Source organism: Sciurus vulgaris, assembly GCF_902686455.1.
Source record: "Sciurus vulgaris genome assembly, chromosome: 10".
NCBI lineage: Eukaryota > Metazoa > Chordata > Mammalia > Rodentia > Sciuridae > Sciurus > Sciurus vulgaris.
The window spans coordinates 137,410,719-137,427,358 of record NC_136470.1 but is presented as its reverse complement, the minus strand read 5'-3'; the positions used below and the strand labels follow the sequence as shown (position 1 = coordinate 137,427,358).

Here is a 16,640-nt window from a genome sequence, read left to right as displayed (position 1 = left end):
GAGCTCGTAGGTGTGGGGGAGAGGGTGTAAATGAGAATTCTCCATGCTGTCTAGTTTTGCTCTGAATCTAAAGCTTCTTTTTAAAATAAAGCTTATCACTGAAAAAAGGGAACGGTTATCTCAGAATCTGTGTCTAAAACCCCACTCCTGGCTTCTGTCTCTATACGTTCTCTCTAGTCCTAACCGGTTCCGCAGGGGTGCTTCCACCCACTGGTGAGCAGGTCTGACCCACAGCACGCCGAGAGATTTTCTTAGAAATAGACGGGGACAGCACACTTCTCATGGGCTCCAGGCCAGTCACCCTGGTCAAGTCCACCGCCACACGGGTCTTTCTGCCTCATGGCTGTGCACCTGCTGTTGCTTCCTGCCCTTCTCAGCCTGGTCCTCACTGCCAGATCACCTCAGTGGAGAGCCCTTCCCAGCCACTCTGCCTGGACAGCAGTCCCACCCATCTCTCTGCCCCTAGCTGTTCTGTTTCGTGACACCTGCCGCTACTTGACGCTATGCATGTACTTCTCTTATTCTTGGTTCATCTCATCCCACAGAACAAGCTTCAAGTGCTCCTCCAGGCCAGCTTTCAGTTCCTAGAGTGAGCTGTGCCCTTCCTCTTTATAGGACCTGTGCACAGGTCACACAAGGTGCCGGAGCGTACCTGTGCTCACCAACTTGATTTTATGATGTGTCCTAGGTGTTCAGTTCACCAGTAGGTAAATATCATCGCTTTTTCCTACCACATATATTCTGGTGCAGTCATCTGCAATGACCCGTGGGACATCCAATTTGCCATGACTAACGTAACTCTTCAGTTCCTTTCGAAAAGAACTACAAATTCCTCTAATGAGTTAACATCAGATTACTGCCCTTTTTGGGTCGCAGGCAAGCGCAGGTGTAGGGTCAGGCACCATGACCACAAATCACTGATAAGGACCGTATGCATTTGAATCCACAACTTAACACATTACAGAGTTCCAACAGAGGATATCAGATAACTGTATTGCCTATTGATTATACTTTCAAAAGTTCCTACTTAAAATTGAAAAGAAAGTTTGGTTTCCTTTGAGCAAAAAGCAAAGAAAACTCTGCACCATGATGTCTTACCCCCTTAAACTAAAACCTGCTCTTCAGAGAAATGGGAACTGGGGAGTAACCTAATCTGAGAAAAGCTCTAGAGCACCAAGAAAACTTATCTAGAAAAAATTTCCCTAATGAATGTCCTTCAGAAAGGGCCGGTGGACCACCTCAAAGAAATGAGACTCTGGGGAAATTATTTTTCCTTTAAAAATCTGTGAGAAAGCTATCAAATTCTTCCGGCTTTAGATTTTGTAACTTTCTTTATGGAGAAGTGATCTGAATTCTATGATTATATGAATACATTAAAAAACAAAAAAGAAACCTCCCTGGAACCATTCAGTGGATATGATCATCCCCCAGATCAGACCAACTGTACCACAGGATGCAGGGGCCAGGATGGGCAATGCCTTCCGCCATCTCAGAACTGAAGGTGACTCAACTACGCACAAATTTTCGATTGGGGAGCTTCATTGTAATTAAGCATGAAAACAGTTCTTGATATTTTTAACAAATTGTATCTTATTTTAAGAAAAACAAGTTCAAATTAGAAAAAGGATTAGAAAAAGGGCCAGTTTATTAGCTTAAAAGTTAGCTTTGTGCAAGTGAGGCTTGCTGATACCCTGGACAGATGGGATGTATTTTCACCCCATCAAGGAATACTTCAAAGCAAACCAAAGTATCACTGATGGGTTCTGAGGAGATTTTATATCATCCTTTACAGAATTCCAGCAACGGGCCAGGTTTTCAAAGACTTATTTTAGTATCATGTGAGTTTTTTATTTTTGAAAACTATTTTGTTCACATAAGTGAATACCATCGGTAGATGAACTCAATTCTTCTGGTCCTATGTAAATGTATCAGGCTGTGACATTAGACCACAGTTTGCTTATGAACACGTGACTCTCAGTGGTTGGTGACCTGTACTCAGAGCCTCCCCAGGCTCAGAAGTGGGGTCCTGACCTGGGAATAGCGGGCTCTTTCATACTCTGAATGCAACTGCTGACCCTGGTAAGGCCTGGGGCATGACATCTTCTCCAGGCATGACAACAGATTGTACTGACCCGTTGTCTTTCCCAGTACCATCATACCAGGCAATAACAGATGGCTGGCTGGGGTTAAGAGAGCTATTTGTGGCCTGGTTCCACCTCATACTGAATTCTGCTATGGAGACCCGTGAGGTTCCTAGTCTCTCAATGTCGTTTATTACTGAAGTATTAGGTTGAAACATACAGACTTGATGTTTTTATAGATCGAAAAAGTCAAATATCATTTTTTTCATATGGATCAAGCTAATGCCAAACGAATTTCTTTAAAAGGTTCTTTTGCCACATTCTTATGGAATGGGCTTAGGAACACAAATTCAAAACTATTCGTCAATGTTGTCATATTCTGCAGGCTATGGGTTTCACTTGAAATGTTGTAGAAGTGGTTTTGATACTTTTTTCATTGTGTCTCTTGATTGCTTTGCATAAGTCATGAAAAAAGGTCAAGTAGGTTTCTTTTCTCTTGTTTGGCATAAACATTTCTAAGCCTGACTTTGTTCTGTAATTTTTTTTAAGGACAGAAATGCAATATTGTTGTACCGAGTGATCTTAGAACAGCCAGCAAAACTGTGTCAGCCAGATGGCTGTTGGTGACTGCTGAATGGTTTACACAATCTCTGAAACAATAACAACTTGTCCCCTGCAATCAGCCGGGCCCTTTCTTAGTGGATATATTAGCAGTGAGTCATATAAATCTTCCATCCCTCACACATATCCCCGTGCAAGGAATTTCCCAGGAAATTGCAGAAGCATGAATGAATTCCAAACGATCAACTTAAAACAATATACACTCAGTTTCAGGTCATCCTTGATGGAAAAACATCATTATCAAGAGAAAACACTCCACTTTTCCCTTTAAGTAAAGAGGATGGATTGGTTCAATATTTCAGAAAAAATCCAAGTCACTTAGTGGATTTTTAAAACTAATTTTAACTCCTCAAATGACTCAAGGCAATAGGAAAGTGTGCTTTTGACCACCTGGGGCTTGGTGTAATTCTGCAAGGTTTCTTCCACCGTCTGTGGGTTAAAACTCACCGTAGAAAAACTGTCACACTTTAGGTTGAACTTAAACACATAACTACAAAAATTATTCCAGTTAATGGAATTGTGCCTCGCTCCATAATTCCCCAGCCTGTGCGTTAGGTACACAGATCATCTGCAGAATGAAACGAACCACTGGGGAGTTGACTGACTGCTTCTGAGGGAGGTCTGGCTGACAGCCTGGTCCACTCTGCCCCGTGTCTCCTGGTTGGCTCACACTCACTGGCCCCTTCCTCCAAGATCCCCTGCTGACTCTGCTTGAACCATCTTCCTCTGCACTTGGATCACTCTGACCTCTAAGATCAGGTGGATGGTGTCTATTGGTGTCTGCATAGTAGATGGATGATGGAAATTCAAGGAAAATCTGGAGTTCTTGCTCAGGGCTGTGTGCAGCTTTGCCTGTGTGCACAACATGGGATTCTGCGGCTCGACCCTACCCCGAGCCTGCTTCCAGGCCACAGAACCCTTTATGGGGTTTTTCTGTACGTTGAGGACAGGAAACCGCGAACAATGTATCACAAAGATATGCAAAAAGGTGCACCTATGTAGGACCAAATGGGAATCAACAAGATGAAAAACAGTAATTAAAATGATGAAAGGTATTCTCAAAATGATCAATTTTGCAGAAAACCCATAAAAGGCTCTGACAATTTGTATGACTGGAGGTTTTTGTCTGCTTTCCAGTGACTCCTGACCTTTCTTTCTTCCTTTTTTTAAATTTAACTCCTGACCTGTCTGAAGTTTGGGAAATTCGGAGCACTCACCTTCGATGGTGCACTGGTCGGGGACTGGAATCTTCCTTGCCATTTCCGTGGCATATGCCTTCACTTTACTGAGGTTTTCCTTCAGGTGCAGGTAGAGCTTGTCTTGGTATTCTACAGGACTCCTGGACGTCTCGGGTGTCTCTTCCTGGAAGTTCTCCTTCACCATTTCTGGCAAATCCTCAGGTGCTATGTGTATAATACTTGGGTGTGAAGCTGAGGAATTTCTTGGCTGGGGCCTCACCGCGTCCATCTTCAGGGGTGACTTGCCACATTCGTGGCTAAAGGGGGCTATTTCTGAAAGGGAGTGGCTGCTGGGCATCCCTGCAGGCTCTTCTCCTTCCCCATCATCTGAACTCACACCCCTGGTGAGCGCAGTGTGGAAAGCCAAGCTCTTTGACCTATGATACGGAAGTTAAAACAGGTAAAGCAGTTGAGTTGCCCTTCTCTGGCAAGGAAAAGAACACTGGGACAAAAACTTGCTCCCTCTGAAGTGTGGCCAGCTAACAGGCTTGGCCAGCCGTGGACACCAGGTTATGCCATCAATCTCGCCTCTGAAAATCTAGGTCAGTTCCAAACACTAAGGTTTAAAGTCGATTTCATGGCAAAACTAGCTGCAAAATGGTGGACTTGCATGCTCTTATTCTCCTCTATGTCACTTTTGATTTTTCATTGGAAATCAAGAGAAGCCACTGACAGTCATTCTCAATGTGGTTAATCGGTATTAAAGAGTGTTTTAAGAAGATAAGCTATGCGTTTGTCTTCCATTTGTCTTTTTAAATGAAAATAATGAGCCTACTGAATACTGAGTCCACCATGGATAATATCCACTCGTGAAAGGACAGAACTTTGCGTGGCTGTAGGTCAAATGTACATGGAAGTACCCCAAACGGCGTAAGGGGAAACCCACAGCAAACATGAGGTACGGACTTAGAAACTGACCGAATGAAACTTTTACCTATTAAATCTGATGTTTTTTCTTTCTTCCTTAGAAGCTTGGCCCAAGCTGTGTCTTCTGATAGAGCCAGGGGCACTGCCTTCAGCGAGTATGTTGTCTTCAAAAGCCTGGATTTTAACTTGGAGTTTGTCTTGATCCTCCTTTCCAGGTTCCACGAGCTTGGTGTCTCCCAGTTTCTCAGGGAATCCATGTTCAGTGCTGGCTTTCCTCCTAAAGGAACAAAAACCATTGCATTAGATGCTGGTCCTCTGTGCCCTTCTGAGCAGTTGTGCCCTCTGTTTATCAGCCTCTTATTCAGAATGGAAACTTTGCTGGATGAATTTTTTTCATTAGTCATTTATCAAATACTTATTGAATACATACGATGGGTTTAGGTCTTTGAAATTGCTTCTAAAGAGCTTGTTCCGCAAGAAGTTTAGGAACCTTAGTGTCGGTGTCGACTTTGTATCAGAAATGCTGTTGGAAGGGTTCAGAGAACGAAAAAAAGTTTTTATAGGCCTCTCACATATTGGGCTTTAGAAATTCTCCAAAAGTAAGGCTTTTGTATGAAATTCATGCCAGGAATTGCCTAGGAAATTCATGTGCGCTGACATATTTGCACTAAAATTGGTAGAATGAGAAATGTTCATCTAGGCCCCATAAACTCACGACGGCTTTGTTAATCCTATAGAAATCAATGTAACTCTTTCACCTTCTAAGCTAGAAAAGTCTCTCTGAATTTTATGATGTGAAGGAAAGGAGATTTTTTTCCATGAATGATATGAACAGTTCCAAATGCACCTTATAGCAGAGTTCATAAACCACTCTTCGGGTCATTAAAATTGCCTCCTTGAAGCAGGGGTCACATGGGGTGTGACTTGGAGCCTGCTGAGGGCTAACTGTGCCTCAGGTAGAGAAGGAGCCTGCAGACTAGCTGCAGAAACAGCTCTCTGTTGCTCGCTGCACAGCATTTACCTTTCCTTACCTGTCTCTTAATAACGAGCTGGCCTGGAGCTGCTTCACGTTTTATGTAAGGATCACTATCCATCAGAGCACATGATGCTAGAGTTAATTCTTTCCCCATAAGAACAAGGGTAAAGTCAGCACCTTTGTTCTCCACACCTCTGACACCCCACGTGCCAGGGGCTGGTCTGGTCGCAGAGGCCAGGGGTGGGGCCCTGTGACCAGCCCCTGTGGAAGTGCTCAGGGCAGCAGCCACCAGCACTCCCAGAGCACCCGGGAGCAGCTCATCCCTCCGGAAAGTCCAAGCGTCTTAGGAGTAGTGATCCGGAGACAAAGATCAGACATTTGTTTAATTTTATCACATAATAATCCCAAGCAATGCATTCTCCAAGCTAGCCCGATGGCTTCCTTGGTTGGTCTGTTTGTATTTATTTGGTTCTCTAGTACTTTTCCTAGATGTTGAGATAAAGGACCCCAGAATTATAGAGCTACCCTAGCTTTTTCAGACATGTTCATCTAAGCCCCATAAACTCCTAAGGGGCAAAGGGCACCTGGCATAGTACCTGGGTGAGGGTGAGGTGAGAAAGAAACTTTTTTTTTTTTTTTTTTTTTAACAGTACCACCAATCGGAGGAAACCAGTGCAGAAGAGCTGCTTTTCTCACGCATGCTCTGGCCATTCTGGCACGCTCTCTGGTGACAGTCAGCAGGCAGCAGGCCGCCAGAGCTTTCCTGGCTGACCAGAACAGGCCCCAGCCTTGAGTGAGGGCTCCTGGCTATAGGAACTCTGAGATCAGAATCCACTGTCAGCCCAGCCCAGGGACAGAGCACAATGGTAAAGAGCAGGAAAGGGGAGTGGACCCTGAATTAGGTGACCAGGATGTTGCTTGTTGCTTAATAAATTCTTGCTGATAAAATTTAAAAACATGTTCTCACATAATCTTTATGAGTTTCCTGTGACTTTGCACAGGTTCATTTAAATTCCTGCAAGGTAAAGTCCGACCTCAGTGCATTTTCTCTGGTGACCTGCATGTGACTCTGGCTACACAGATGGGGAGATCTAACAACTTCTGCCCAGAGACTTCTAGAAGCTGGACCTCTACTCCTATTGTAGGTGAGACCAGGACGGTGCCATCTGTGGATGGTATTGCACAAACCATGGTGATTACCCAGGCTGATTGTTAAAAGTTCAAAGTATTCTCTTAATTCAAGAAATTTGGGAGGTTTTTAATTTTTTGTTCATGTTAGTCACCAAATGTATTTTTCTGATTCCTAGGAGTTCATTTCAAAATGAAAAGAGGTTCTTTGGCTGTGATCATTAAAACTGAAAAATTTGTAAAGCACAGAGGATATCTTAATAGTTCTATATCAGATATTAAGCATTATACAATCTGAGGTATAATATATATGATATTACATAATATATTCCATTCAAAACACATACATTCTTAAAGCAACAATTTGTCATGAATTTATAATCCTTTTCTTTATTCACGAAGCTCTGGGTTATGACAACAGTTATAATAATTTCATCTTCTTTCAAAACATTTCAAATTTCATATGATCATAGTAAATGTCCCAATATAATTTTATTGGCTCAGTTTCTGGTTTCTGAATTTTTAAAAAAGTGTCTGCACTGAGGCTGTAGCTCAGTGGTAGAGCACATGCCTGGCAAACATGAGGCCTTGGGTTCAGTTCGTAACACTTTTTATTTATTATCTGTACTATTTGTAGCAATTTCACCACCTAGAAAATGAGGGAATGGTTATCTGTACTCGGCAGGGAAGATCAAATTCTGGATCAGCATGAGGCACACAACAGGCCTGGGACAGATTCTATCACTATGGTTGGCTGCTTTTATACATCAGACCCTTGAGAACTTCATAAGTCATGTGTTTACATGAGCAGAAAACATCAGTGTCCCCCAAAGGCAGAGCGTGACGCCATACCTAGGAGGGAACCCATGACCCTGGAGAACACCCAGGTGAGCCTTTGGGGAGAATGTCACGGGTTCCCCTTTCCTGTCTGCACCTCTTCTTTCCAAGTGCTGGTTACCAAGGCCTGGAGCCTACCCTAGTCAGATGCTAGTAGCTGGGAGCAGCCTGCTTCCTCCTCAGTTGCCTGTTAGCTTCTTCCTGAGCAGAACTGGGGTACCAGAGAAGTTATGGGTTACCTCTAGGCACACACTGACCCCAGGAGGGACATGTGGTGCCTCCAGGGTACAGCTGGTGTGAAATACAAAATAGTCACCTGTAGACATCAGGCAAACAACAAATATGCTTGGGTGTATTTTAAAATATTTATTGTATGTATTATTTTATCTATTTATTTATATGTATTTTTGTAAAATAAAAATACTTTACATGTATCTTAATACTTTTGTGTCATATTTATATGTGTATATGTGTTTATGGTTTATTAATATTTATTAATATTTTAAAACATACTAAAATATACTATACTAAAATCATTATACTTTACTAAAATCTTTTAAAAATTAGTCTTTATCTGAAATTCAAGTGTGCTGTATTTCTAGATGTTAAATCTGACAGTGCCATACTGGAGGGAACCCCTGGACATGGTAAGCAGAGCTCGGTGCCGCCCATCATGTTCCCCAGTCTCTGCACAGTGCTTGGCCACACACAGCTGGGCACCTGGGTGTTTGTGGAGTAAGAGATCTGAAGCCACACCTGCTGAGGTCTACCAGATGTCTGCAGGCTTGGGCCACCTCTCCTGGTCCATCTGGGATGGAGGGCAGCACACTGCATTCTGGTTAATATAAAATGAGAGAAGAAGGGAGAGGGGAGAGGAACCTGAAGGGAGCAAATAAGAAAAGCAGGAAACAGCTGTAAAGTGGGAGGAGCAACCTCCAGCTGGGTGCTGCTGAAGAGGGCTGGCCAAGGACTCTCCTACACACACTGCCTGCTGTGGTCAAATGGAGACCGTGGCGCCCAGAGGCTGGGAACAGGGGTGGTACTGAGGAGTGGCTGAGGCAAGAGGGTTGAGAAGAACTTTCTGCCACAGGCCCTCAATCCACAGGGGCCTGACTAGGGCTTTGCAGAGTGGGGAGGTAGGACAAATTTTGATAACAATAGGTTAGAAGGTCAGGAAATTTCGGCTAAAAGGATTGGGCTCATAATCAGCATTTCCAGCTCCTTCACGTCTTCCTTTTAAATATAATATAAAAATATAGGAGAGGAGAATTTCTTCAGAAAACAAAGGACATCTTAAGAGCTAAACAAACATGCAGCACAGAACTGGACGTGAAGGGGAATGTGCTGCTGAGCCCCTGCCCTGCGGGTGTTTGCTTGCAGGGTGGAGGGCCAGAAGGTGGGGCTCATGCAGGGGGTTGTTATTTCTTTTCCATTTGTCACTTTTAACTCCAGAAGTAATTTTACAGAAATCGTTGCCAGCATTCTATAATCCCCTAAATATTAACTTGGCCTTAACTCAACACACCACATTACAAGAGGCTCAGATGATTTCCAGTCTGAACAGTTTTTAGTCTCTCTTGCCAAAGTAAAGTTTTTAAAAGTACCTCTAGGGATGCCCAGGGGGCGGCCTAATTACCTCCCTCTTGTGTGAGCTGGGACTGCCCTAAGAAACAAATTGGCCCTTGGGCAGCTCGCTGCTCTCACTAAGCAGGGAGATGAGACTATAAAGCTGGCAGAGGGGGAGAGATTGGCAGCCTCTCTTCCTGGCTCCTTAAATCAAAGAAAAATAATATTAGTTAATGTTTGACGATCTTGGCTTATGATCCATGTCCAGGATGTGCATTCCTGCAGAGCTGAGCTTGTTATAGGTAGGAAGACACAACAGACCGAATCCACTCTGCAGGCCTGAATTCTTAGGATGTTATTTTCCTTGCTCCTCAGCAGTTTCTTGGGTCATCAGTCATCCTAAGAGTGACAGAGATGATCCCCCAGCTCCCTGGTCCTATCACCTGTTGTGGGATTGCAATGTGCTGCTGGAACAGTCACGCTGGACGTGCAGGGGAGGGACGATCTAAGTCCAGGTGCCTGCTGCTCCACTCTTCCCCTGACCTGCTCAGTGGCAGGGGCCCAGTTACGCAGGGAGCAGAATGGGGTCATGCTAACAGTAGGACTTCACTGAAAAGAAGTGTCTGCACAGTTTATTTCATTTGCATAGATTTTCCAAAGGGATTTCAAAACTCGTGAGAAGATAAACTGATCATGGCCATAGAGGGCCATGTTTCTTGCTTATTAGTGAGGTGGCAAATCTCTTTATTACTCTGAGTCTCACTTCTTGTCATATATAAAGGGGATTAATGATTGCACATCACTGGATTGCTGGAACCATTACACAAGATAGTGGATTTGACAGTGTAGCCCATATAGAATGGGTGTGAAAAAGTCAAGCGATAAAGCCCTGGGTGACTGCTGCCTGCTCTGGACATTTGACATGCAGGTGGCTCTAACCTGGGAGAGAAGCTTTTCCTGCCTTGGGCCAGGATAGGCCATGAAGTCCCTCCTCCTACTGTAGGACCCAGGAGCATGGTGCTGAAGGAGAGGGGGCCTCCAGGTGTGGGACAAGAGGCAGGGACACAGAAATGGTTGCCTTAAAGGATCTCTGTACTTGAACTATGAGTCTGAGCACCTGCAGACATGGACAGAGGATTTCCTGAAATTAGAAGCATTGAGCTTCAATGCAAGGAAGTCACCCCTCGAATGCAGAGGCTCAGTCACGTGCTCACCAACACGGGAGAGAATGGGACATGAGGAAAAAGTGCAAAGCCTCGCCCTTGCTGCTGCGAGTGGGTGGCTGGGCTGGCCCACCATACCCCCTGTGTCCTCACTGGAAACACAGAATCTGGGCTCCACCCCGGGCCCATCACAAACCCCACCCCCCTGGTGTCCAGTGGCTCATTCAAGCTTGAGAAGTACCGACTCAGACAAGGGAAGATCAGGATCTGAAGTGCACTAGGACAGAGGCAAGGCCCCTCCACCAGGCAAGGCTGTGAAGCATTGTAGGAACATGGAAGAGAAGCGACTTAAAGCAATCGGGCATGATGTGGAGTTGGAAGGCTTCAGGACTTCTATAAAACTCAAGGAAAAGGTACCTTTTTGATTTTGCTTTGCATCCAAAGCCTTAGCAGGCTCACCCAAATCTGAACCAAGATCCCCGAGTCTAGAATGGGCATTCAGGTGAGAGGCGGCCCTGATGGAAGGCTGTCCCATTCTAACAAACTGCCCTCTGGATGTGGCACGAGTGCAAAAGCACTTTGTAAACTATGAAGACGTGGGTGGTGATGTTACCTCACACCTGGAGTCAGGGGTGGGAACCGCACAGGCAGCGTGTGCTCTTTTGTCCAGGGCCCCTCTCTCCAGCACCAGGGAACTGCCAGGCACGGGGCTGGCAGTGTGGGGCCAGCAGTTAGGGCACCGCGGGTCTCCATGTGGGACACCACGGGTCTCCACGTGGGACACGGGAGAAGCAGGGGAATGGCCACTTCCCTTTTAGTCACTCCCTCTCATTGTGCTTGCCTCCAATACCACCCTACACCACTTTCAGGAGCTAGAAGTAGGAACCCAGAAACGGGGAATGTAAGTCATCCAAACACACCAGGGCCTGAGCTGGGAAGGAACACACAGGAGACCCTGGGATCCCATTCCCAGTCCACCTGGGGTTCAGCATGTACCGTAGAAAAGGCTAGTTCGCTGTCGACATAAAAAGCCACCTTTGCTTTTTTTTTTTTTTTTTTTTAATATTGAAAAATATTAGGAACTCTGTTGTCTCCGACCCGTTGCGCATGGCTGAGATGGAGTGTGTTCCTCATCCTTCACTGATCACACCTCTTTCCTTTAGGTCTTAAGGGAAAGTTTGGGGAGCAAAATGTTAGATAGTGGGATATTCTCAGATTTGCCCAGGTTAAGCTGCCTGGGGGATCTAATGCCTGTGGTAAACAACTATTTTTTAAATTTTCATATTTTATTTTGAAGACCAATATTTTTGTAAAAACCAGTAAAAATAGATACCAGAGACTTGCAATGACTAGAACAAGATATGCCATGTGCACTGGTCTTGCTCTTGGATATTGTGGTGACATCATTCTGTAAGAGTTCTAAGCTCTTACTCTCTTATCTCCGATTTCTGTGATAAGATAGTTGCAGCCTGGGAAGACACTATTTTCCGAAGGGCACTGGGCTATGGGTAGCTCTGGCCTACGTACACTCATTTATTTAATGCCCACCTGGAACACAGTACTAATACCCATGAGGGTTTTCTGTGCACAGGAATGTTCTAAATCCACTACCCTAGAATTCCCCTCATCTTCAGGGTTGCTTTCTAAGGTTTAAGTTACCTGCAATGTAAAATGTAGAATTCCAGAAACAAACCATCCCTAAGAATTAAATGGAACACCATTCTGAGCAGCATGAGGCAATTGTGCACTATCCTGCTCCAATCCATACAGGACAGGAATCACCCCTTAGTCCAGCGTATCCATGTTGTATATACTACTCACCTGCTTGTTACTTAGTAGCTGTTCATCAGACCAATCATTGTGGGATCCCAGCTTTTGTGTTTAAATTAGCCCTGTTTTTACCGAATAATGGTCCCTAAGCACAAAGAGTCCATTTTGATTCACTATAAAGGACTTCCTTTACAAGGAAAAGTAAAGTATAATATTCTGAGAGGGGGAGAGAGAGAGAGACCACATTCATATAACTTTTGTTACAGTATACTGTTAATAATTGTTCTATCTTATTGTTAATTATTGCTAATTTTCTACTATGCCTAATTTATCAATTAAAGTTTATCATATATATATGATATCATATATATATATATATATATATATATATATATATATAATGAAAAAACTTAGTTTAAGCACTCTCTGGGGTTTTAGGCCTGCACTGGGGGTTTTGGAACATATCTATTGCAGACAAGGGAGTCTATGGTACACAAATTACTTCTCACACAGTTGAAGGTGGGCCTATCACTGTTCATTCACAGATGAGAAAACAGGCACAGAGTTGTGGAGCAACTGCCTGAGGGTCACTAGTCAAGCCAGCGTGGAAAGCAAGGCCCATCTCCAGAGCTCCCACACATCGATTCTCAGTAGGCGTTGCTCTCAGCCTGCACCTTAATCTACCTCAGGAATGAGCAGCACATATTATGGGACTGGTAACAGGATTCCTGCACCCTAATATGTCTGAGCAACACCCTGTTGGAATGAGACACCAGAGCCGAGTCCATACATGGTCACTGAGTCACCTTCACGTTGATTGGAAAATGAATTTTGGCACCTTCTTTTAAATCAGACTGAAAGGATGTTAAAAACTTAGAAAATGTCATCCATACAGCAACTATGACAGATGGAAAAAAGAAAATGGAGCATTTAGGGAACAAAAAAAACAAACAGTAAGGTTGTCAGGGTCCAGTGAGGCTGGGCCTAGAGCTGTTACCGTCCCGTGAGGCTGGATAGGGCTGGTCCCTTGATCTTCCCCCGCGAGCACACAGCCTCCTCCTCCTGTCTTGTTTGAAGTGGAAACCAGGCCAGAGGAGCTCCACAAAGCCTGTTTCCTGTCCTGTATGCCCTGAGCCTTGGCCACCGCTGCGCTCCAGGCAAGGGTCCGCACCCCTGGGGAAGCTGTGTGGCACCGCGCTCTGCAGGCCGCCCCCACCTCCCAGCCTGCAGGCTGCCCCTCCTTTCTGGGCTCCCTGGGCTCCACTCTCTCTGAAGCCAATGAGGATGTCTCCCACCTACAGGGTCCTGATCAAGGAGTTCCTGAAATAACTCTGAATACCTCCTATTACCTGAATCTTGGTAAGAAGGACAACAGTGCAAACGTAAGTGGGACCGTGTGTCAGATCTAACCTCTCCAGGAAGAAGCGGGTGCCAAGCGGGTCCACCCTTCCCCGTGCACGGGCACTGACAGCAGCCTCCTGCTGCCACAGAGGCCGCCGGGACTCTCTTTTTATACAAGTGACTCCCCTGTCTAGATTGAGGGGATGTATCTTTTCTTATGAAAGCTCTGGTTTCCTTCTGACAAGTTACCTTGTTGGGATGAAATTACATTTGATTTTTCCTAAGAGGGGGCAGAGCTGACCAGAGCATGGCATGATGATCCTGACCCACCTACACATTCCCTGAGCCAACGGTCCCCCTCACACCCTCAATGTCCTCTTGCCTAAAAGAGTGGCAGTTCTTATAAGTACTTCAGAGACTGCATTTCCTCTGAAGACCAGCTCTGCAAGTTCAAGGAGAGTAGAAGAGCGCAAGCTACCCAGTGCTGGGGTGGGGGTGGGGGTCGCAGGCCATGGAGAGGCAGGAATAGGGGCGGGGAGACTTCAGGACAAGCAGTACGAACTGGAGCCGGGGAGAGTCGCAGCCTCCCATGGGAAGGGAAGGGCAAAGAGGGCCTTCTAGAAGGTAATGGAAAAGGTTGGCAGGGTCCTGCTTTAGGTAGGAATAGGCAGAGGTCACTTGAGTGTACACGAAGCTCTGTGAACTCTGTAACTCTCATCCATGTGAAAATTTGAGATCCAGTGGACCAGGATCCAGGAGGAAATGAAAGGAGTCTGTACCTGGGGATTTAGTCATTGAGTCTCCAGAAACTACCACGGGCATAGAGGGCAGAGAACATGACTGTGCTTGCCTTTCTGCTGGGTTGCTTCGCTTTGCTCTAGTTCAAGCCTCTATAACCCTGAAGGGCATTGAAGGGCCATCACTGTGAGGGTAGGGACAGCATGGGCAAGTCTCTTCCACAGGCTCTGCCTTGGGGTAGAAGCTGTTTTAAGGCTTCAGTGAACCTAAAGCAACATTCTTTGCAAAGCTCTAGACAAGTTGGGTCACGGTTCTCTTTAAAAAAAATTTTTTTTAGATGTTGATAGACCTTTATTTTATTCACTTATTTTATGTGGTGCTGAGAACCAAACCCAGTGCCTCACACAGGCTAGGCAAGTGCTCTCCCACTGAGCCACATCCCCAGTCCCTGGTCCCTGTTCTCTTGATTTCTGTCCTGGACTCTGCTCAGCTACCACTCTCCAGCTGGGTTCGGGTCTTGGGACTGTGTGGAGGCAGGGCTGGGTTCTGATGTGATTTCTGGATGTCAAGATGGAAACTCTGGAATGATGGGTTGCAAAGGATCTCACAGACTTATTTTAAACAGGGTTTTTACAGTCACATAGTAGGTCACACATCGAATCAAATCCCTGCTCTCCATGTGACCCATTTCATGCAACTTGGGATGGACCAAAACTGTGGAGCCCTCCAGGAGGACAGTTCCTGAGGTCAGTCTCATGTGCACATAGTCTCCTTGTTCCATTTCCTTTCTTTCTCCCCCACATCCTGTTTTTTCTCCTTCCTTCCCTCTGTCAACTGGTTCCATTGTACTAAAATCAGTTTTATGTCTGCCATATTGGTTTTGACTCTAAATTTATCTTCCATTCTTTTTTATTTTCAGTCATGGTTCTTAGAAACAAAGAACAAACCCCAAATCCTACCACCACTACCTTCCTTACTACTAAAACAGCGGAAGATCTACTACTTACCTATCCTTGCACAAGGTCTGCCATCAACCTAACCCAGCATAAGGTCTACCACCAACCTAACCCAGAGTAAGGTTTGTGTCCTCGTTTTCTTATAAGGAGATTCTTTTCTCCTCTCTGTCTTTGTTGGCTTTGTCTAGGGCCTGAAAAACTAGATTTGAGGGAATCGTCACTCCCCACCAGGACTGGGCTTGGGGCCTGTCTTCAGGGATCTTCCTCCTCTCCTCTAGAATTTTGATAGTGAAACTTTTTCCTTATATTTACTTAGCTCCTAAATTCTTCTTTCCTAATCATCATTCCCTCTCCTTATCTTTTCTGGATTTACCTCCCTACCTCTGCTTTCTTTCCACAATTTCAATCACTCAAAGTGTGCATCCCCTTGGGGCCTGGACTTGGCCTCCTCCTGAGACACCGGTGGCCCTTCTGAGGGCACCTAATCAGAGCAGCATCCCTGGCCCCACATGCATTTGGCAAAGGTGTCTTCTAGTGAATGGTCACTTGACTGAGTGACCACCAGTCACACCATTGCCAGGAGCTGACTTTCTCCTTCCCCAGCTCCCAGGGGTCCTGGTAGCCAAACAGTCCAGTGGTTAAGGATAGCTAAGGGCTGCCCAGAAGACTAGATAGGGCTCGCCTGGCTTCTAAAGGAGCCAATCTCCTCCTGTTCCAGCACCCTCTCCTTATTGCTGTTGTACCCCTTTTATTTCTCCTGAATTAATTTCAAAATCTAAATGCTTTCCTTGACTACCCTGTCCTCTAGCCTCTGTTGGTTTTTATTTAGATATGCACACTCTCTTATAACAGGAAGAGGGAAGGGCACGTGCTCCCACCTGCTGCAGCTTATAAAACTTGCCCCGTTTGTTCATTTATTCAGAATCTTGTGGCACAAGGAAGCCCCCTTGCTTCACTTTCAGTCTCCCTGGGATGCTGACTGTTTTTCTTTTGATGGTCTTGTAGTTTTGGCCTGGAGTCCACAATCTGGCCCCTTGGAGCTGTGTGGCAGATTTGTAAATCAGATGGTCTCTGTTTCGAATGTTATCATCTTTAATTTTCTTTCCAGCTCTCTTCCTTATTCATTTTCCCTTTCATTGTAAGGCTTGGATTGTGCTGCACGCTCGAGACAAAAGCTTAGACCTTTCTGCTTTGGGGGCACAGATTAAAATGACTGGTGTTACGTGGTCACAATAAGGCCTTTCAGGGAAAAGATGTTGGGACAGAAGGCTTAGCAACCATCCCAGAGAGGATGAGCAGTTGACACAGAAGGCTGGCAGTCCCCACCGTGTTTCGAGGTTCCCACAGAACAATTACGG

At 45.3% G+C, this 16,640-nt stretch overlaps 1 protein-coding gene across 2 annotated transcripts in view; it reads right to left on the bottom strand.

Moving 5' to 3' along the window:
• Positions 1–16,640, bottom strand: part of VEPH1 (ventricular zone expressed PH domain containing 1) — a 238,800-nt gene that overhangs the window by 98,402 nt on the left and 123,758 nt on the right. For both annotated transcript variants that reach the window (XM_079100391.1, XM_079100395.1), the window contains 2 exons: positions 4,875–5,084; positions 3,920–4,317 (listed from right to left, as the gene is read on the bottom strand). In XM_079100391.1, coding sequence (XP_078956517.1) covers positions 3,920–4,317; positions 4,875–5,084 — 608 coding nt within the window. The remainder of the gene's footprint in view (positions 1–3,919; positions 4,318–4,874; positions 5,085–16,640) is intronic.